A 22,769-nucleotide genomic window follows, 5' to 3' on the forward strand; every position below is an offset into this window, starting at 1 on the left:
TTCAGCCTCCACAAATACACAGATAAGAAAACTGATTGACAAGACTAAAGAATTAAGCTCTTCACATACAAGAAAGTGAAGTAGGAATTTCTCCCTTCTTGCCTTGATTTAAGAGCTATACTGTTGTGGAACATAGTGAAAAGTACCTGGGAAGCCAGCCTTAGAACACAAGTGCTAGGAGTCAAAAGGTCAGAAATCACTATAGGTAACAAAAGGAAACTAGACTTTGGGTGGTGAGCACACAATAGAGTATATAGATACTGAATTATAATGTTGTACACCTGAAATTTATATAATGTTATAAACCAGTGTTATCCCAATAAATTAAATTGTTTTTAAAGAAACCACTGTAGCCTGAGACTCTGAAAGACATACCAAGCACAGACAGGCAGTAAGACTCTGGAAAGCCTGTCCAGGTTCCAAATGTGCGCACATGGGGGAATGTATACTTGGAAGCCACGATGTACCTTGCAGAACATCCTGAAACACTGAAAAGTACAAATATGTGGTAGAGACTAGGAACAGTTTTACTCATGAAATGTTCTTAAAAAATGTGAGATATACAATGTAAAATCATTTTATATGTGCTTTGGGCATTTGGATGTGCAATAAGCCCAGTAAACTGAATTTGGGGGACTTAACAAAATAATTTCTTCATTCAATGGGAATATACTATTTACCTGCTGTCACTAAAGGTTAAAGTAATTTCTGGGAAGAAAATTCAAAATTGAGAAATTCTCTCCATTCAGTTTTGTCTATCAGTGAAAATTTGTTTATTTTAGTAGTGTACAGTATGAAAGAATGTTGCTTTATCCCTGAAATAAGACAATTGTGAACAAGAAAACATAACTTTACCCTCTTAATGAGTTTTAATGATGAAGAGCATTCGCTAGCCTTGGAATTTCTGTCTACAAGGCAGCTGTCAGTTCCGTGTAAGCTAGGTAGATGGACCCTCCACACGGGAGAAGGCAGTGTCTACACCTTCCTTAGGTGAGGACACAGGGACACTGGTCCACATTGCTCTTCATGAGAACTGCCTTATTGAAATAGAGTCTGGATGGTAACAGACCACCAAATAAGCTGTACAGCCAAGAGCCAGTCAGCCTTGCTGCAGTTGGTACTCAGGCACTCTCAAATGACAGTGCCAGAGAGAGAAGGCAGAGGCAAGTTTGCAAGGCTCACAGTTAGAAATGATCCAGGTCTCTTGGATTTAATTCTAATAATTCATTCAATCATTGATTAAATGTTTAAGCATCTACTATCTCAGGCACTGTTCTAAGAGCTGAGAATATAATAAACAGGATACTTGATCCCTGCTTTCGTGGCGCTCTTGTTGAGAGGGTTTATATTCTGATTGGATGAGTAGATAAACCACTTTAATCTACTAAACTACTTGGAGAACTAAATTAGCTCATTAAACAAATAAACAATCTGTTACGTTTCCCTTAAAACAAAAGTAATTGTATGTGGCTTCATATTCATATGTGCATTCCCCACATACAACTCCTGCCTCCAGGAGGAATTCTAAAGAGCATTATTTTTAATGTTCCTGGGCTAAAAGAGTGATCTGTACCATTTTGTTTTCTGCATTATTTAAGTAGACATTAATCGTCTTCATTTCCATTGGCAGAGCTTTTATCTCAGTTATCAGGAGTGAGACGTTCTGCAGGAGGACAGCTTAATTCTTCTGGCCCTTCCGCTTCTCAGTTACAACAACTGCAGATGCAGCTGCAGCTGGAACGGCAGCACGCCCAGGCAGCACGGCAGCAACTGGAGACCGCACGCAATGCAAGCCGGCGTACTAACACAAGCAGTGTCACCACTACAATCACACAATCCACGGCAACAACCAACACAGCTAACACAGAAAGCAGTCAGCAGACTATCCAGAATTCCCAATTTCTTTTAACAAGGTAGCTTATTTATTAACATAATTTTGAGGAACAGTGTTTTATTGGCACTGCACAGTCTGAAATGATCGTTCCTTTTTTGTGCTTATAAATGTTCTTAAACACTCTGCCTTTGATCAAACCATCAAACCCACAGATCTCTAATCAAAACTGCGTATTCAGTATTTCCCCAAGAATATGAAAAATCATTCTTATTTTAGATAAAGTAGGAATGCAGTGGTCTTGTTCGAATAGTATGTCCTCATCTCATAGGAATTTCTATTCCCAGATTGCCTATAAAACTTTAATACCGTGTCATTTACATATGTGAGACATATTAGGTACATTTATTATCACAATTAACATTGCTTTTTTTTATGGCTAGTTTCAGTCTGCTGTGAAATATTAAAAGGTACAAGAGAAGATTTCATAAGTGGCAGTTTTCTCCTGAGAATTTCTAAAGAAGTATTTAAATTCTTATGGTTGGCACATACAAAAGTGACTACTAAAAATATGGTTTACCATGGTGTAAAAAAATATTCAGTACACACAGTAAATGGCCAACAACAGGAGTGTAACTTGCCAGATCGAGATACTTACCTCAAAAAGGAGACTTACCAATGGGTATATCCACTGAGAGTTCACTGACCTATGGGTGGATTGACTATCTTGCTAGTGCCCTTAGAAAAGACACCTTCCTACACTTGGCCCTGTTGTTTTGTCTTGTCTTGTTTTTTTAGTCCCCTAATCAGTGGGCTTGATCTGGGATTTTTCTCTGTGTAGTAATTCTACACTGGATACCCCGGCTCACGGGGCATGGTGTGGGTCGCTTCTGAGTGCTTTCCTTGGATTCTGGTTGTAGCTTCCAGAAGGCCCCCTTCTGTCATCTGAAACCGTACATTGCATAATACTTTGTAATTTGCAGACCATTTTCCACATCTTTCATTGTGTCATTTGTTCCTGATTCATGATTTTACCTAAGGCAGTATTTCTCAAAAACTATTCCCTGGAACTTTTTATATTCTAAGGGAATATATGTAGTTACTTATGTTTAATTTTTTTTTCCTGATGAATAATTTGGGCAAAACTAAGTAACAAAAACAGTTTACATACTATGGGCTTCCCAGAACTTCAAATATATTAACGTGCATTGTGAATCTTCAAAACAAGGAGAGGGCTGCAGTGTCTCCAAGGGGAAATCCTGGTCTCCGGTCATACAGCTATTAGGTGATGTGTGTGGGGCTCAAGCCTTGTCTTTGGTCACTTTGGCCAGGGGCAATTTCTGCTCTGTTGCCTTAGAACTGATGGTGAGGACACAGTTTCTTTGGATTCCAAAATGGTTGACCTTTTAGAAAGTGATTAAGTGCTTATGTCAGATTCCAGTTTGGGTAATGGAGCCAGTTAGTTTTGCTAACCTCCATTTGAAGATTCTTATAAGCTTTGCAGGTTTTTAGATCCCAAATGAAGTTTGGCCCACGAGAAAAACTAGCTCTCGTACCAGATTTTATCTGCCCCTTGGGAGTAAAACATTTTGTCAGTTATTTCCTAAAAATAAAAATAGTAATATTGGAATTGCATGTTCTCCAAAGGGTTGGAACCTCAGCCTATACGTTTCTAGTTTGCTTAGTGAATAGATAGTCTTCCATACAGCCTTTATTTTTCTATAGTAGCTTTGACTTTAGACCTTTTTTTTTCTTTACCAAAGGCCTTTTCCAAAGCTAAGAATGTGGAATATATTTCACTTCACATTTTTATACTTTTTGATTGAGAGTATGTAGCCTATTGTTTAGTCTCCTATTTCATTAATACTTTTTAATGATATTCTTAATTTTGTTTTAACTGTAAATGTCATCAGTCCGTTCCTTTTCATTTAGATTTAATAACTTCATGTAATTACCTCTGTATCCTTTTGCTTTCTTTAAATTCTGAAATTCAGATCTTTAAATTCGTTTTCTGAGTTGTAGATCTAATCATTCAGTGGTTTTGAACTTGATAGCCGTGAGATTTTGAACAAGTCACTTAACCTCTGCTTCAGTTTTCTCATTCTGTAAAATGTTGATAATAATAGGACTTAATTCATAGGAGTTAAAAGAAATAATACATATCAAAAGCACTTAAAACAGAGCCTGACCCATAGTAAGTGCCCAGTAGGTATCCTCCACTGTTGATTTGGGAATCCCCTGCGCCTTTCGGCATAGATAAGGCAGCAGAGAGCAGATGCCAGCTGTAGAGGAGCGTGAAGTTGATCTGTCTGTGGGCTTCAGGTACATCTAGGTTTACTGGAGAAGCTCCTGTTACGCATGCCTGCTGGTCCTTTCACTGTCAACATCTCCCTGTTTTGTTACTTTTCCCAACCCCAGTGCTCCAGCTAGTTTCTGTTTTTGTCTTTGTCACCATAAATGTAAAGAAATAAAATCAGTACAGAAATTAAGCAGAATCAAATTTTGCTTAAGTCATTTAACAGGTTAGTACAAGAATTCAACTCTTAACATCTATCCAGTGTCTGTGCAGATGGACCAGGCTTCCCAGCATAGCCTAGAAGGTCTGAGTGCACATTCAGATGAGCATTCCAGGCCGTTAGACCTCAGCCCAGCTTACCCGATTTTTGGTAGGAGAAATGTAGTGGAGGGAGGGAGTTTTCTTGTCCGCTAGGGCTTCTCTTCGTATCTTCATTTCAAGAAGAATTACATGGAAATAATAGAGAAAAGTCAAGGGAACTTTTAGGAGTTTCTTCAGTCGAGTATCCTTGTCACTGCAGATTTTGTTTTTATGACTGAGGTTACTACTTTTCCTGTTTTAACTACCCACAGGTGAAATTCTGGTTAGGGAAATTACTACTTCTCCAAACATCTAATCGGCTAGAAAATTTGTTTTCCTCAGACAATTTTTCACCGCAGTTTTCTCTGAAGGAAGTGTGAGAAGTCTAAATGGATTTTTCTCATTGAATCTAATTAAAGTATAGATTTGCACCTCAGGGTAACGGTATTGCTACAAATGTGGGGAATTAATCTCAACGTAATTAAGGTGATAGAGTGAGGTGTTCCAATAACATGTCTCAGATTCTGAGTTTGCCACCTGTGAAGCTTACACAGTGTAGGACATTGCAGAAATTGACCATGCCTTTGTTCCTCGACTTTTTACCAATGAGATCTTTTCTTTTTAACTTACACAGGTTAAATGATCCTAAAATGTCTGAAACAGAGCGTCAGTCCATGGAAAGTGAGCGCGCAGACCGCAGCCTGTTTGTCCAAGAGCTCCTTCTGTCCACTTTAGTGCGTGAAGAGAGCTCCTCCTCAGACGAGGATGAACGGGGGGAGATGGCAGATTTTGGTGCTATGGGCTGTGTAGATATTATGCCTTTAGATGTTGCTTTAGAGAACCTAAATTTAAAAGAGAGTAATAAAGGAAATGAGCCTCCACCACCTCCTCTTTGATGACATCCCAATTCGCAGACAATGTCCTCTGTGCTGTATTTGCCAATGAAAGTGGACAACAACTATCTTGGGTTTGTTTGGTGATTGTAATTTCAGGTCTGTCACTCTTGTTACATTGTGTACATTCAAAAGGAAGAGAGAAAATATATATGATAATCATTTCCACTTAACTAATTTTTACTTCTAGCAGGTAAATGTAGGTAGCAGTGCAGGGGTGATCTCTGCTTCCTGTACCTTGACATGCAAAAGGCTCTCCTAATACTCCACATTCAAACTGAAGAGGAAAATTGAAATCTCTAATGAAGCTGCTGTGTGTATTTATGAATATTAATGAATAAAAACTGCTTGGATGGTTTACCTTAACTACTGCATGAGGTTTTTTGCAGCGTGCATGAGTTTTAGTGACCTTGTTATTTAAAAAATTAAATACAAGGAGTAAAACTTAAACAAAAATAAAAGCCCAAAGCTTTCCCAAACATTATTCAAAGGTTACATGGCAAAAGAGTTACATGATGAAGTAGCTTTTGAATAATGTCTGCCTGAATCACCTTTCTTTGTGTGCCTCCTACGCATAAAGCCAACTCTGCAGTGGAATCTGGGGGTCGTAGCCGGGTGTCATGCTCCGCCCTGTGTGATTGTCCTGTCGCCCTGTTAATTATCTTACCTGTGTGGAGCTCAGCCTGTCTCTTTAACTCATCTATCGAAGACACACCAGTAAAGCTACTGTCGGAATCTGCTGCAGGGCGCTCATGTGCCCTAAAAAAACAAATTCTGTTCATATTTGTTGAAAGTTTTTACTTTTTGTGGTTGTTTAAAAGTTTTTCAATTGTTAAATATGTTTTATTCAGGTGTAGATGAATTTCATTTATTCACTGTTCAATGAAGTTAACCTGAATTATGTTGTCTTTGTTTTTGAAAATCTCACATTCTCAATCATATTTTGCGTTATTTATGTATTGCTTCATAGTTTGCTAAGACAGATCAGTATCAGGGGAGCTTTGAGGATTTGCCTTCCCACATTTTGTCAATATATTACAACCAAATTCTTAATGCTAACTTTAGCACCTTTTATTTATTGGGTTTTTTTCTGGCATAAAAAGTAAAGCCTTTTAATTGAATCATGCCACCTATATGCCTATATTATTAATCCTATGTGTAAAAAAAATGTACAGCTTTTTCGGGATTGTTTTGGGATTTGGAGGGGCCGGGATATTTTTTTATTTTGTTTCAGTTTTGTGCATAGACTTTCACAATAGCTCCAAGGCAGGGACAGCGGGTTTGGGGGTTCAGGGGCAGTTTTTGGAATGTAAATTTAGGACTTTTAAAAAAGGTGCGCACAGCTTCTGATAAATTTATAACTAGACTTACCCTAATCATGTCTTCTTCCAGTTCTCACTTCTCTGAGCCCTTTTGTCAGTCTCTTCTCCCATAGTCCTTTTCCTTTCTCTCTATTTCTCCGTTTCTTCAACACCACAAGCATACAGATTTGAACACCCTCCGGTGTTCTTCCGAGAACTGTGAAGTCCATGTTCATCCAAATGTAACCAAAAAAGAAGTCACCCCACATGTCTAAAAAACTGTTGCTTCTTCATCTCTGAAACTTCAGACTCCAACAGTCTCCAAATACAATAGTTTTGTTTTCTTTAGTTTCTGTGATGGAAAATGTTTTAAAGGAGAATTTTATCCCAGGCTTCTGGTTATACTAGAAGTCAAGTCCAGTAGTGATTTTCATTTCTTTCAATTGGTTGTTGAAACGTTTCAAAAACCAGTTTTCAAGCTGTGGTCTTTTCAAACACATCTTCTGCACATAAGTCACACATTTCAATAAAGCATTTTCAAGACTGTTGACCACTTGAATTTCTTTGGTGTTGGTGAATTAGCCTAACCATTATTTAGAGATTTTATATCTCATCCAGTATTTTTTCTTTCTTATTATACTAAACTTAGATTTTGTGTGAATGCATTACTTTGGATATGAGAAATAGAAATCGCCAATTGTATGCTTTCCCTTTTCCGTGCAAATTCTGGGAAAATGTAAGGTCCTTCCCCTTCTAACATGGTTTAAGGGAACAACTGAAGTTGTGCATTCAGGGCAGTTTAATTTAGGTGATGAATTTAAACTTCAGAAGACTTAAAGGTTCATAAGATTCCATCTCATGTAGAATACTGTATATTAATTATTTTTTACCAGATATTTTACAAATACCTCACCTCATCCTGTATGTAATCAATAATGTATTAGGGTAGAAAGACACAGACTATCAATATAAAAAATATATTTAAGTCCTTCAAATTCTTGTGTCTTTTTTCTTTAGTTTCTGAATTAACATCATATTTTTGGAATTATTGAGTAAAAATAATTGCAAAGACTTTGATGTAAAGGAGACAAAATATACCATTGTTTATTTGGGCTATACCTTCAAATTTCTAAAGACCAGATCCTGAGTTTTGAAGTTTTTGTTTTATTTAATTTTATATGTCTAGGGTATAAGTTTGTAAGTATTCTACAGTTCTTGTCTTCCTCTTTGGAAGTAATTTTAAATCTTTCTGCTCAAGGTGTTCTGGAAGAAGTTTAATGCCATAACTTGGAGAACCCGAAAAAAATTTATAGTGAAGAGGAAGACCTATAGAGAATGTTTTCGTGTATGTAATTTATGGAATAGAATATGCAGTGTGTTTAAGAATCCCAGAATAATTCCTGCTAAATTATAATTGTGTATAGGATATCCATGGGCATCACACTCCTGGATATTAAGTTACAGAGACTAGTAGAATTTGAAATTTAACTGAAATAGTAGATCTACCTCATGATTACCTCAGATTGTTTTCATTCACTTAGTTTCCTAAAATGTTTTAACTTTTTGAACAAATCGAAATTCCTATGTTTTTATGGCTGTAGTCATAAGATATAATTTCTACTGATGGCTACAGTGAAATAATTTGGATTCGTATTTAGAGTACGTTGTTTATTTTTTTAACCTACAGATTTGGAGCCTAGGTCTGTAGTGGATTCTTAATAATTAGATGCAGGTAATTAAGGAGAAAGCCCCTTTCCCCATGGCCCCCAAGGAAATGTAGCTTAGGATAGCAGATTACATTATTAGACTAGCAAAAGTAACATAAAAATCCATTCCATTATCTCCCTCGCTCCCCCGCTATTTTTTCCCCTCAATATTTGAATTTTGAGACTACTGATCACTAAGACTATTGTTTCTGACTAGTATACTCAACTCTTGGTATTTTTTCTGGTCTGTAGGCCACAATTAAACAGGTAAGGGTCTCAGAAGGTCCCTCACAGCAAATATTCCACTTACCTGTGTATTTTACTCTTGGGATCCACACAAACTTCAGTAGTTCATAGCCCTGTTTAAGGGCAAAAATAAAGGAGGTGATCAAGAGGGAAGGAGGGAGGTGATTGGAGAAAAAGGGTCTTCTGAATGGGATCCCTACCACTGAAAAATACTCGGTAAAAAGTAACCTCACTGTAAACTGGAGCCTGATGTGGTTAGCATTGCCCTGTGAAACGGATGTATAAAACCAATCCAGTGTGATGGACGAGTGGATGCTCCCATTACAAGCTCTTTAACAAATATCAGTTTTGTGGGGGAAAAGCCCTATCACAATGTTTATATAAGGGATCTATTGTATTTCTAAATTATTGGCATCTGCAGTTTTAGAGGCACATGCAAAATTGATTCCATGTGCAGCATTAAGTAAAACACTAGGTATGAAATTTTCCCAGAGTTATATGTTAAAGTTGATGATATGCTGGCACAAAGGACATGCTCTTCTGTGCTCTCGCCAAAACTCCACTAGGCACTTCAAAACAGTTGTCTCCCTCAGACATGGAAACAGAAACCTTGTCTCCAGGTTGGAGTGGGGAGGCTGGGGTTGGAATGCAAGATGGAGCAGCAGTTTGCAGACTTTCTGGTCATTCATGACCATGGGAAATTCTGTGGCTTTAAGCATGGCCTTAGTAGAATGATTTCATCACAGTATTCCAAAGCCAAATTTGAGTGCTTTTGTTTTTCAGAATAGTTTGAAAAATTAATTTTTCATACCCATCAACTTCATGCTTCAGCAGTGCTTTGTCTTTGTTACTGACTAGTATACTCTTAACTCTTGGTTCTTCTGATGTTTCGGCCCATCCCTGTCAAATAATTGTACTATAAATATATGAGCTTGGAAAGTTCCTTATTTAAGGAACCCTGCTGCAAGCCTCGCATGCAGATGTTGCCTCTTGGTTGGCAGATTCAAATTTGAAAGATTATTACTCTCTCAGAAGCTGGTCCAGAACCTAAATCCACATGGCATTTTAGTCGGTTGCTATCAGGTGAGTAGTGCCTTGGTTAGGTTCCTCAGATTACCAAGTAAGGCACTCCTCTCAATTCCTCAGGCTTTATAGTCAGTTGAACTTTACAGCAACTAGTAAAAAGTGTCTGATTAAAAAGAAACCCTGAAGTGTGATTTTGTGTCCCTGATAACTTCCTTTGATGCACAAATTGTACACAGACGATGGTGAATGCACCGTGATTTGAAAATCTCTAGGTGCACAAACCCCTCTGGCCCGCTTTCCTCAGGCCTAGACAGACAGTTTTTCTCTTCTAGTCTAAGAGAACTTTACTAACCGCCAGGAACCTAGTGTTTTACATTGTTTCCTTTGTAGATGGTGCATGTGGCCTGCGGTTTCCTGGCTGCTCTGTCTATGCAAACCACCATCACATCACCCCTGATATCTCTCTCGCATACCATACTTTGAGTTCTCAGTAGCTTTGGTCTAAGCCTAAGCGTCATTTACAGCTTGCAGTTTTTACAGACATTACACACCTCCTACTTGCCCCACTGACAATTCCCTAAGAGAATTCTTTAGAAACAACTTCCTAAAATAGCCTTTCTCACCCAATTGGGAGTGTTTTCAAAGGTTACCACACCTATTTCATTGATAAGGTGACTGATCTGATCTGGTGAATGAGCTGCTCCTTTAAATCTTGCTACCAGATTTGAGTGAAAGTTTTTAGAATTCTGCCTTACACATAAAACATCAGTCCAATTTAATAGCAAAACTGGCACAAAAACAGTTGGTACACCCTATTCTGTAAACTGGATGAAGTCCCAGCTCTCCTTTTAGATGTCCTGACCACACTCTGTATAAAAGGTTTACTTGAGGTAGAAGCATCAATATTCCTAAGGTAAGATTTTGTAATGCCACTAAATCAGCATGTGGACCAGACCAACTGGGACGTGAGCACAAGTCACTGTCTCTAGGGGGTGAAAATTTCATGGATTCTTATACCCTAGTTGCATAAACTATTCTGGCCGATCTTGAATGCTTTTAATTTTATCTATGAGAGCTTCTCATGACAACAAGAAAATAGTTTTCACCATTTTTTTAATATGTAGTATGCTAACTACAGTTTGTTGAATTACAAAAGAGCTGGTCATAGCTGCCACTGGAGCGTGCCCAGTTGGTTAGCAGCCACCTTGTTAGCTGACCACTCTTACAATTAACGCTTACTTTGGAAAATACCACACTGACTACAGTAATACTTTAAAATAAATTACTAACTTTGTAACAGGCTCTCAGATTAATTTACACTGATCCCTTATATGGATTATCTTTTATAACATCATCACTTGGCCCCCCAGCTTACTGTGTTTTCTGATTTGAATATATTCTTGGATACATATGTAAAACTGCTACATTATTTTCCATTTCATTCGTGTGGATAACAGCTTGATTTCAATGGCTGTGTTGTATCATCTTAAGATATAACAATCAACAGACTCAGACATCTGTGGTACTAGTACCTGAGCTGGTCTACAGGGGATTGTTATAGTTTTAAATGCCCATGAATATCTTGTTTCCTTCTGTGTTCTGTCTGTGCATGTTTCATTAATGCTTCCAGTGACACCTGAAGTCTTAGCTCTATTTGCCTGCAGAACTTTCAGGTAACCCACCCAGGTTATCCTAAGACCCATTGCTGATAGCATTTGAGTTGCTATCCTGAGAGAGGAAGGTGTGGCATCTGTCCTCAGTCCAGAAAAAGACTTTAGAATAATTTTTCTACGTATAGCTTCACAGGCCAAGTGAGACTAGAAAGAAGGAATTGAAAAAGATCCTCCGGAACTTTGTCTGCATGGCCATGAGACCCACCCATCCAGGACCAGAGAAGGGAGAAGGCTTAATTCTCATCAAATTATTTTTCCTCTTCACAGTCCTTGTTGTCTTCTTGGTTGTGGGTTTTTCCTTTTCGAACACCCAACTGCCTTCAGTGAATGGTAGGGTTCAAAACGAAACCCACACAACTGTGGCATCTAGCCTGAACCAGAATCTTTCACTTTGGCGTAGGCCCCCAGGGACTGAGATGATGAAGTGGGGTCTCTGAGGAAGAAGGTGGAGTGGAACAGTTTTAGCATATGTCAATGAGTCTTAGTTATTTGTAGAGTTTTTTTCCAAGTATTCACCACTCTATGGTTACAAGTCCACCTGATTAAACCAAAACCCACCACGTAGACTCTCAGGTACTTGTCCAGTGGCCCCGGTGCCAGACATTCTTTTTACACTGTCCTATTTCAAATTGCCTTCAGCATAGCCGAGGATTGGCTAAGGTTTCTTAAAGGATGCAACAAATACTGCTTTGCACATACTGTCATAAGGTAGACATTGTTATGGGGCATTTCAAGCACAATTTAGAGCAGTAATTAACAAAGTATTTGCCAAGCGCTCAGCTTTTAGATGTTTATAAATTCTGTAACCAGCCATGATAGATGGTCATCAAGAGAAAGAATGGAATAAGATCGGTAGAAAGAAGTGGCTGGAAATATCACAATGAATAAGAACAGATATAATTTTCAGTATTAGGAATTCAGGTTCAGCTCATCATCTTGATGTTCCCTCTCCCACCTCAAAAGTGCCCCAGTCATATTTGGACTAGCAGGCAAGTCCTGGGCGACAAATGGTCAATCAATTCTGGACAGGTGGTTTTTGACCAAAGGTTAGAACTTAAAATTCATGGCAAGGACTAAGAGATGCACATTTTTCTTATCCAGGGTGGTGGGTGAGGCTCCAAATCAAGTTGAGTTAAAGGTAAAGTTAACCTGGAAAATAGACCTCTGGAATTAAAGTTTAGAGTTGGAAAAATCTAATTGCCCTCTGAAGGCAGTTCCCACAGAAACACACCTGAAAGGGAGTGTTTCCAGCCCAGAACACGAAGAAGATAAAGTGCAATGGTTACAAGCACAGATAAGAGTTTCGATCTTGGATCTGTCACTTTCTAGCTCTGTGATCTTGGTCAAGTTAATTAACCTTAATTAAATAGTGTGCCTATTTTCTCACTATTAAATGAAGCTAATAGTAGTAATGTGCTGATATGGTGGCTGGTGCAAAGTAACTGTTCAATAAATGGTAGGTGGCAGGTCAGAAGGCAGAGAACACAACACAAGATTCACTTGGGAGCAAACTCCAGAAGACAGAGCACATGCATCTATACAAAGGCATGATTCAATTGGCCTGCTCACCTTCAAACACTTGTGAGATTCAGGCCAAAATCTCCCTGGGGACCCGTAACATAGTATAAATCACAAAAACCCCAAAATCTCTATCCGAAGAGTTTGAGATCAGGGGGAGGGAGGTATCACCCTAGGTTAGGTGACCCAGAGGTATCAAAGAATAAACACCGATAGAGACCTCGTTGAGGTTCCTACCACCTTTTCAAGTGCTCAGTTTGTTGTGCCTACTAAGTGCCAGGCACTCAGGGTTCGTGGTCAACGAAGGTCAATAACTAGCACAGCTTTCTTTCCATTCAGTTGCTTCGGCCAAAACCTGTTGGAACCATTTTCTACTCTTCTTTTTCCTCGCACTTCATGTTCATTTAATCAGCAAATCCTGTTGTGCTATTTCCATAAGTTATCCAGGACCTGACCCCTTCTCACCATCTCCATTACTGCCCTTGGCCAAGCCACCATCATCCTCACCCTGCATCCCTGTCTCTTCCCAATCTCTGCTCAACACAGCTGTTGGACCATCTCGTCAGAGCCCAGGAAGACCCCACCACTAAGTGCCTCAGGTTCCTGCAATGGCTCCCATCCCTCTCAGAGTGAAGACCAGGGTTCTCACCATGGCCCCAGGGCCCTGCAGGATGTGGTCATTGTTACTCTTCTGTGTTATTTCCTGCTGCTCTCTTTATGCCCTCCACCCCAGCCTCCCTTGCCACCTTGCTGTTCCTCGGACAGGCCAGAGCTTTGGGACTTTTGCCTTTGCAGTTCCCTTTCTTGGAACGTCCATGTTCCCTTACCTCCTTCTCTTTCTCAAGGAGAACTTCCCTGACCATCCAATTATAATAGCGACCCTATGCCCACCAAGGAGTCCCAGAATTCCCTAGCCCCCTCCCCACTTTGTTGTTTCCCTATAAATCATATCACTATCCGACTCATCCCGCCCCCCACACACACACATACACACATGCACATGGTTGCCAGCTTTCTATTATTCAACACTATATCCCTATGTCTACAACAATATTTGGCACATAGTAGCTGCTCCATAAATATTTATGAAAGAGTGAATATTGTGGGCCAGTCTGTTAAGAGTGATTTTTATAATTTTAAAAGTACATACCATTATAAAATGCTTAGCCACTGTGGAAAAGATTTTGACAGTTCTTTAAAAACTTAAATATAGTTATCATATGACCCAGCAATTCCATTCCTAGGTATGTACCCCAGAGAATTAAAAGCATATGTTCATACACAAATTCACACATGAATATTGATAGCAGCATTACTCATAAGAGCCCCAAAGTGGAAACAACCCAAATGTCCTTCAAGTGATGAATGAGTAAAGAAAACATGGTATATCCATAGAATGGAATGTTATTTGGCCCTAAAGAGGAATGAAGTACTAATACATGCTACAACTTGGATGGGCCCTAAAAACATGTTAAGTGAAAAAAGCGAGACACAAAGGGGCACATGTTACATGATTTCTTTTAAAGGAAATGACCAGAATCAACAAATGTATAGAGACAGAAGGTGGATTAGTGGTCACCAGAGGCTGCAAGGGAAGGGGGAGTGGAGAATAACTGCTAATGGTACAAGGTTTCTTTCTGGATTGATGAAATATTCTAGAATTAGGTAGTGGTGATGGTTGCACAATTCTGTGAATATACTAAAAACTACTGAATCACACACTTTAAAAAGGTGAGTTTTATGTGAACTTTATCTCAAATAAAAAAACATACCCTACGGCCATGCTACCCTGAACACACCCGATCCTGTCTGATCTTGGAAGCTAAGCAGAGTTGGGCCCGGTTAGTACTTGGATGGGAGACCACTAGGAAGACCAGGTGCTGTAGGCGTAAAAAAAAAAAAAAATTAAAAAGTTGGCTTTGGCCAAATTAGCTTTGAGCAATATCACCTATCCATGGACTAGTATTCTGTGTCTTAGGGGTGGTTCCACAGTGTAGCAGTTAGCACGTCTGCTTTACACGCAGAAGGTCCTGGGTTCGCACCCCAGGTGGAGCCATGGATCATACCCCGGGTGTGCCAGGCCCTGGGTGCACGCCTTGAGCGTGTGGGAGGAGTCGCCCCACCTTCAGAGATCCAGTTCTTAAGGGGAGATGGCAACATCCATAGGTCAGTGGTAGAAGATGGAGGAAGGGGAAATCAAAGAGGGGAGGGGGGACCAAAAACATATCTGTGTTAGATATTCTCAATATTCTCACCTTGCATATGATAAAACTAAGTGTAGAGGAGCAGCTCCGCCCTGGTGCCCAGCAGTCCCGCACGACTCCGCATGGGCAAGGCTTGACCGCAGTAGAGGCCAGCAGCTTTGCGAGTTGCTTGGCTAAAGTTGAGGCTGGCAGAGTGACCCACTGCCCATGTTACCTGTTATGTAGACCTCTAGTTCAGTGTCCGTGTCATCTTGTGGAACTAGGGATGCAAGGAGCTGACACCATGCTGATTCTGCCTTTGCTGTCTATATGTATAACACCCTATCTGAATCCACGTGGGCTCAATGTTGCCTGACAGCCCTATCTATGAAAGTGTGGCCAGCCAGCCAAGCAGTTGAAGTGGTGATCCTCACAGCCCTGTTGGTGACCAGGGCTGCTTTAGAGACGCTTAACACTAAGATACAGAGATGGAATTAATTTTCCCAGGTTCTACCACTGCCCGAGCCAAAATCCTGACCCAGGTGTCTGATCACACAAAGTAAAATCCATCTGGCATGATATCTGATATGACAGTAAATTAAAATTAGGACATTTCTAGAAATGCAATTCGTTCTACTAATGTTCTTTTCTGACCTCTTCAGAATTTCGTCCTTCTCTTTACTACCACTAATCCAGAGGAGTCAAGAGTTCAGAAAAGTTTCCCTGGGGCATTTAGATTGTCATTTTTGGGAAATTTTTTGGGTAGGACTCGTAAAGCCACTTAATAACTTTTAGAAACACTGGCCTAAGAAAACACATAAATTTCTTTCTCAGATTAGAATTAAACTGGTGGCCTTTATACTATATTGAACATTGCCTCCAAAATTGCCACTCCATTTTCCAAAGGTTGGAGGTCGTCGCCCATTAAGAATGTTTGAGACATGGCACCTCACCTAGGCCTTTTTCTGTTACCACCCTGATCTTCCAGCTGCCTCTTCTGTCTTTGAGATGAACGAACTTGGCTAATTCCTGGGAACCAGAGTCAGCAGATCCCAAAAAGTTTCTCTGTGTGTTTGTGGTCTTAAGGATCACTTCAGCAGTGACGGGGAAGGTGCAGGCAATGCCAGGGCTCCCCTTCTTGGTCTGTGAGGCTGGTGATCAGCCATCATGAATGGGCTCCATGTTGACAACAAGGCACGAGGCCTTGCTCTAGTGATACGGGGCCAAGGCTGGGATCCGGGACTGAATCCCAGCTGAGGCCAGGCCAGCTATGGGAAATTTGAGCCATTCCTTAACTCAGAGCCTGACCCTCCTGCTGTGTGACAGCTTCCTCACAGGCTGGCTGTGCTGGTGGTCAGAAGTCACGTCCAGAAGGTCCTTGGCGGCCTCACACCTAGAATGCTCCAACGACTGGTCCAGGGAGGAGAATTTTGGGGAAAATCCACACTTCATGACCCCAGTCATGGGGAAGTAGGTCCTTCCAGCTTTAAGAGCAGTAGAGCTTTGTTTGGTGAGGAACTTCTGAGTCTCAAAACCAGAGAGCTGAGCCAGGCCGCCCATCACTTCAGCAACTTCTACACCTCCTGCTCAGCTGTGAGCTGAGTAAGCCAGCAAGAACCAAGCTAGTATAGCAGAGCATTTTGCAACGAGCCTGGAAAAGGGGGTGGCCTCATGCTGAAAACCAATTTTCAACTTTTGCAGTTGACTTTGCAGCTCACTCGTTTCAACTAAGGTGTGAGGGTGACTGTTGCCGCCTTGTTTTAGAGAGAAAAGAACTGAGCATTACTGCACCGTTGCTAATGTTTATCTGGGTCCTTAGTTTGATCCAGGAATTTAGTTGTATTATTTCATGTCATCGTTTCATTTAATTTGTTACCATTTCCCCATTTTAGAAAGGACGAAACTGAGGCCCAGGAAGGTTAAGTAACCTGCCCCGTGTGGCGCTGCCCCAGGCCAGCGGGGGTGTGTTTCCCAGCAGGGCGAGGTTGGAGAGTCTTCACAGCAGGGACAGCATCTGCGGAGCTCGAAGGTATTCGAGGAATAATAAAAGAATGAAGTTCAGATGTGGCCACACGGGGGCAGTGAATCAACACAAAAAGAAAGACAACCCCGTGTCCAGTCCTAAGCCTTGGAGGCCTCCAAGAGATCTGTTTTAACATTTATTTTACAGGTTTCCCCAACAGTAGAGGGGATGGGGTGAATTATGGTGTCTGGGCCAGACTGCCTGGGATCCAAGCAACTGCTATTTCCCAGCTGAGTGATCTGAGGGAAGTGATCTACCCCTGGGGACCTTGTTTCCTCCCACGCAAAGGCTCACTCAGCAATGGGCTAGATGGGGCTTGGAAGCAGTAGTTGAGTGACAGCACTCAACTGCTTAAAGCCAAGAAGTGGCAGCTGTCACAGGGTGCAGCAGGGTTTAAGTGGCAGCCAACCTGGTCAGAGCAGAAGAATTATGGAGATGGGTAATAGAACTTATAACCACAGGCAAAACAGTTGATTAGCCAACAAGGACACTACTCAAATTGAACCATCAAAAGAAATCAAGGATAATGACAATGAAGCTGAGGGCAGTTGCTCCAATAAAAAGTCACAGTCTTTGCCTGGTTTCTATACTAAGCCAATTTTCAAAACCCAGAATCCAGTGATTGAAGAAGAGGCTAGAATTCCAGAATGGACCCTGCACCACATGGCAATTGAACGTAGTAATGATTTCTTCTGGTCTTCTACCAAACGGGCCTATTTACTTGAGTAACTGGGCAATGGGAAAAGGAAAATTCCTAAACATTTTTAGGACAGTTGGCGACAGACTCCTAGCTGTCTTTGGTTACCTGAGACCCAAATTGTAGTCATGGCCCTTTGTTAGAAAGGGAGCATGTAGGGAATAGATAATAAATGGCAATTAAATGGAGCGCTGCCCAAAATCCAGTTCAGAGTAGGTCTATTGAAGTCGGTACTACATATTGTATTATGTACTTATTGTACATATTGTATTATGTCTAAGTATTGCTACCCCAGCTTTTCCATTTGCATGAAATATCCCTTTACTTTCAGTCTCTATGTGTCTTTTGATCTTAAGTGGGCCTCATGTAGGCAGCATATATATAGGTCTTGTTTTCTTGTTCAGCCAGCCACACTATGTCTTTTGATTGGAGCATTTAATCCATTTACATTTAAAGTGATTATTAATAGGTATGCAGTTATCGTCAATGTATTAATTGTTTTCTGATTGTTCTTGTAGTTTCTGTTCCTTTCTCATTCTCTTGCTCTCTTTCGTGTTGCTGACTTTCTGTCGTGGTCTGTTTAGATTCTTTTCTCTTTATTTCTTGTATATCTCTTATAGATTTTTGGTTTATGGTTACCAAGTGCTTCATCTATACTGAGCTGTTTATAACAGTCTATGTTCAGTCGATGGTTGCTTAAGTTTGAACATATTCTAAAATCACTACTATTTTTACTCACCCCTGCCATATTTATGTTTTTGTCATTATTTTTTATTTCTTTTGTGTGTGTGTGTGTGTGTTTGTGTGTTGTAATTACACATGATCTTCCAAGTTTTGCCTTTTAAACTTTGTACCTGATCCACTGTTTTTATTTTATATTTGCCTTTGTCCATGAGACTTTTAATTCTTCGCAATATTTTATTACTCGTATTTTAGATCTTGCTTTTCTTTTTCTTAAAGAAGTCCCCATAACATTTTTTGTAATACAGTTTTGGTGGTGTCGAACTTCTTTAGTTTGTTTGTTTGTTTGTTTGTTTGTTTGTTTTTGTCTGGGAATCTCTTTATCTCTTTTTCAATCTAAATGATAGCCTTGCTGGGTAGAGTAATTTTGGTTGTAGATCCTAGCTTTTTATCACTTGGAATATCTTGTGCCAAGCCCTTCTGGCCTACAAAATTTCTGTTGAAAAAATCAGCTGAGAGTCATATGTGAGCTCCCTTGTAGGTAACGAACTGCTTTTAAGATTCTCTCTTTGTCTTTAACCTTTGGCGTTTTAATTACTGTGTGTCTTGGTGTGGGCCTCTTTGGGTTCATCTTGTTTGGGACCCTCTGTACTTCCTGGACTTGGATGTCTAGTTCCTTTGCCAAGTTAAGAAAGTTTTCTGTCATTATTTATTCAAGTAGGTTTTCAGTTTCTTGCTCTCTGTCTTCTTTTCATATCCCTATGATGTGAATATTGTTTACACACTTGATACTGCATGGATCAGTACTTTATTCCCTTTAGGGCCAAATAATATTCTATTCTGTGGATATATCATATTTTTTGCAGCCTTTATCTTTTTTTCTTTTTCAGTCTACCTTAAATTTTGTCAATTTTGTTAATCTTTTAAAGAATCGGTTTTTTATTTCAGTGATCTCTCTATTATTCTTCTATTCTCTGTTTCATTTATCTTCAGTCTAGTCTAAGTTATTATTTCCTTTCTTATGCTAGGTTTGGGTTTACTTTGTTCTTTTCTTCTAGTTTCTCGAGGTTTAAAGTTAGGTTATTAATTTGAGATCTTTCTTATTTTTAATGTATTCATTTACTGCAATAAATTTCCTTCTTAGTACTACTTTCTCTGTAAGTTTTGGGGTGTCATGTTTACATTTTCATTCATCTTTAAGTATTTTTAAAAGTTCCTTTGTGATTTTTTTTCCTTAACCCATTTATTGTTTGACTGTTATTTAATTTCCATATATTTGTGAACTTCCTAGTTTTCCTTCTGTTATTGATTCCTAGTTTTATTCCATTGTAATTAGAAAGCATATTTTGTGTGATTTTAATTTTTAAAAATTTATTAAGACTTCTTTTGTGGCCTAACATATGGTTTACCAGGATAATAATCCATGTGCACTTGAGTAAAATGTGAATGCGTGTGTGTGTGTGTGTGTGTGTGTGTGTGTGTGTGTGTGTGTATACATATATATATATATATGTATATATAATAAAATTTACCGTCTTAACCATTTTTAAGGGTACAGTTCAGTGGCATTAGTATATTTACAACATTGTACAAGCATTACTATTATCCATTCCCAGAACTTTTTTTATCAATCCAAACAAAACTCTGTACCCATTAAATAATAACTCCTATTCTCCCCTCCTCCTAGCACCTGGTACCCTTTATTATACTTTCTATCTCTGTGAATTTGTCCATTTTAGGTACCTCATCTATATGGAATCATATAAGGTTTGTCCTTTTGTGTCTAGCTTGTTTCACTTAGCATAATATGTTCAAGGTTCACCCATCTTTCTAAAGTTCGTTCCTTTTTAAGGCTAAATAACATTCTATTGTATGGATATATCACATTTTGTTTATCTATTGATGGACATTTGTATTGTTTCCACCTTTTGGCTATTGTCAATAATGCCGCTATGAACATATGGCAAGTATCTGTTGAGTCCCTACTTTTATTTCTTTTGGAGATATATATATATATTTTTTTTAATTTTTAATTATTATTATTTTTTTTTGTGAGGCAACCCTTGGTTGACCTCACAGATTGCAACGACCTTGTCAGCTTACAATCCCTTATTTTTTTTATTTTTTGTGCCTACAGCACCTGGTCTTCCTAGGTGATCTCCTATCCAAGTACTAATCAGGCCTGACCCTGATTAACTTTCGAGATCAGATGGGATCGGGCTTGTTCAGGGTAGCATGGCCATAGACTTGGGTATATATTTAGAAGTGGAATTACTGAATCATATGGTAATTCTACGTTTAACATATGAGGAAGTACCATAGTGTTTTCCACAGCAGCTGCACCATTTTCCATTTGTAGCAGAAATGCACCATGGTTCCAATTTCTCCACATTTCCACCAATACTTGCTATTTTTCTTTTAGAAAAATAATAGTCATCCTAGTGGATATAAAGTGTTATCTCATTGTTGGTTTGATTTTCATTTCCTTAATGACTAACAATATTGAGCATGTTTTCATGTGCTTATTGGCTATTTGTATATCTTCTTCGAAGAGATGGTTAGTTAAGTCCTCTGCTCATTTTTAAATTGGGTTGATTTTTTTTTGTTATTGAGTTGTAGGATTTATTTATATCTTTTCAATATTAATCCCCTATCATACATATGATTTGCAAGTATTTTCTCCCATTATGTGGAGTGTCTCTTCACTCTCTTGATAGTGTCCTTTGATGAACAAACATTTTTAATGTTGTCCCTATAATCAATTTTGACTTAATTTTTAAAGATAAGGCATGAAGTTTATGTCATTTTTTTTCATATGGATACAGAATTGTTCCAATATCATTTGTTGAAAGGATTACCCTTTCTTCATTGCATCAATATAAAAAGTCAAATCTCCATATTTATTTGGATCAATTTCTGGACTCTATCCTATTTCATTAATCTATGTCGATTGACTTAATCTCCAGCCTCTTCTCCTTTCTTAGAGGTCAAGGGATGGCGGACAAACCCCTAATCAAGACTTGGTCTTCCTGCTGGCCAGCATCCGCCTGGTACAGGGGCCCACCAGGGGTTGCTCTAGTGAGTTGCTTCACTAGAACGAAAGATACTCCTATCTCTCCTATCACTCAGGAAGTCCTCAGGGATTTAGGAGCTCTGCGTCAGGAACCAGGAACAAAGACCAAATATATATTTCTTATTGTATCACAGGTTACAAACCACTCTGACTTACTTCTTGAGAACTCCCTCTTGCTCTCTCACTTACTTCTTCTAGGGAAAGCCAGTTGCTGTATTGTGAGCTACTATGGAGAGGTCCAGATGGCAAAGAACTGCAGCAAGCGTCCGGCCAACAGCCAGCGAGGAGCTAAGACCCTCAGTCCAACAGCCCGGAAACAGCTACTCGACAATGCCTGGAAGAAGACCGTCAGCCCCTGTCAAACATTGAGTGAATCCTCAAGTTTATCTCTCTCTCAGGAGAAAAAGGGCAGGTTTGGGAGAGGATGATGCCAGAGGTTGGTGGGCCCTTGAGAGGGAAATACAAGCTTCACTGGCAGGAAGCGGTGGCCTTGGCCCCAGCAAAGCAGAGAGGTTGTGGAAGGTTGGCACTTGGCCCTAGACCCTGCCCCATGGTGAGAGGTCAGCACAGCTGGTTGGGCTGAAGGCCTGGCATAATGCTGTTGGAAGACCAGGCAGTTACAGTCAGGGTTCGGGGACAGGATAGTCTTAGGAGCTCACAGTGGCCCCAGGAGGGGTTCAGTGGCACAGGGAAGTATAATGTGAGGGTGGCCGGAGTGTGGGTGTCCTATCCACAGGCCCTGATGGTCCGCAGGGTGGAGTTCACAGACAGAGTTAGAGGTGGCCAAATGCACACAGGATCTGCCAGGGGCCTGAAGGTTGGGCAGTGTTCTGGGCCAATAGCTTGGAGTAGTAACTGGATCTAACACAAATTCTGATGTCTGGACTCCAGGGAGAGGGGGCCACAAGTGAGTAAGGAGAGATAGGAACAGGGGACAAGAAGAGACCATCGGACCCTATGACTCTCCTTCCTTTCATGGGCAGCTGAGCTGAATTCAACATTTTTTTTCTTTAACAAATACTTATTTAGGACTTACTATTTATTAGTAAGCACTTTATACACATCAACTGGTCTAATCTTCACAACAACTCTCTGAGCGTAGGAATGATTCATTCCTTTTCACATACAAGAACTCTAGAGCACTGAGAAGTTAAGCATTTTGCCCAAGGTTACCCAGGATAGGGAGTCAAAGCCTGTCAGTCTGGCTCCAGAGTCCTTGCTCGTAATCATCAGGAAAGAAAATAACTGCCTTTTCCCCTCCAAGTTGGAACTATCTATTGTTTTTCCTGATTTTAAAAGTTACTAAAGAGATCAAAATATTT

General features: G+C 39.8%; 1 protein-coding gene and 2 pseudogenes across 3 annotated transcripts in view; 2 read left to right on the forward strand and 1 right to left on the reverse strand.

Moving 5' to 3' along the window:
- The window catches only part of KCMF1 (potassium channel modulatory factor 1), a 63,057-nt gene extending 55,888 nt beyond the window's left edge, over positions 1-7,169 (forward strand). For 2 of the 3 annotated variants that reach the window (XM_039852722.1, XM_039852723.1), the window contains exons 6-7: positions 1,631-1,913; positions 5,062-5,323. In XM_039852722.1, coding sequence (XP_039708656.1) covers positions 1,631-1,913; positions 5,062-5,323 — 545 coding nt within the window. Of the gene's footprint in view, positions 1-1,630; positions 1,914-5,061 lie in introns of all 3 variants that reach the window. The other variant, XM_039852721.1, reaches the window with a different exon arrangement.
- Positions 7,170-14,561: 7,392 nt separating this feature from the next.
- Positions 14,562-14,679, forward strand: LOC120594758 (uncharacterized; annotated as a pseudogene).
- Positions 14,680-20,502: 5,823 nt separating this feature from the next.
- Positions 20,503-20,621, reverse strand: LOC120594739 (uncharacterized; annotated as a pseudogene).
- Between the last annotated feature and the right edge of the window lie 2,148 nt (positions 20,622-22,769).

The sequence above is a fragment of the Pteropus medius genome, unplaced genomic scaffold (assembly GCF_902729225.1).
Source record: "Pteropus medius unplaced genomic scaffold, Ma_sr-lr_union100, whole genome shotgun sequence".
Taxonomy (NCBI): domain Eukaryota; kingdom Metazoa; phylum Chordata; class Mammalia; order Chiroptera; family Pteropodidae; genus Pteropus; species Pteropus medius.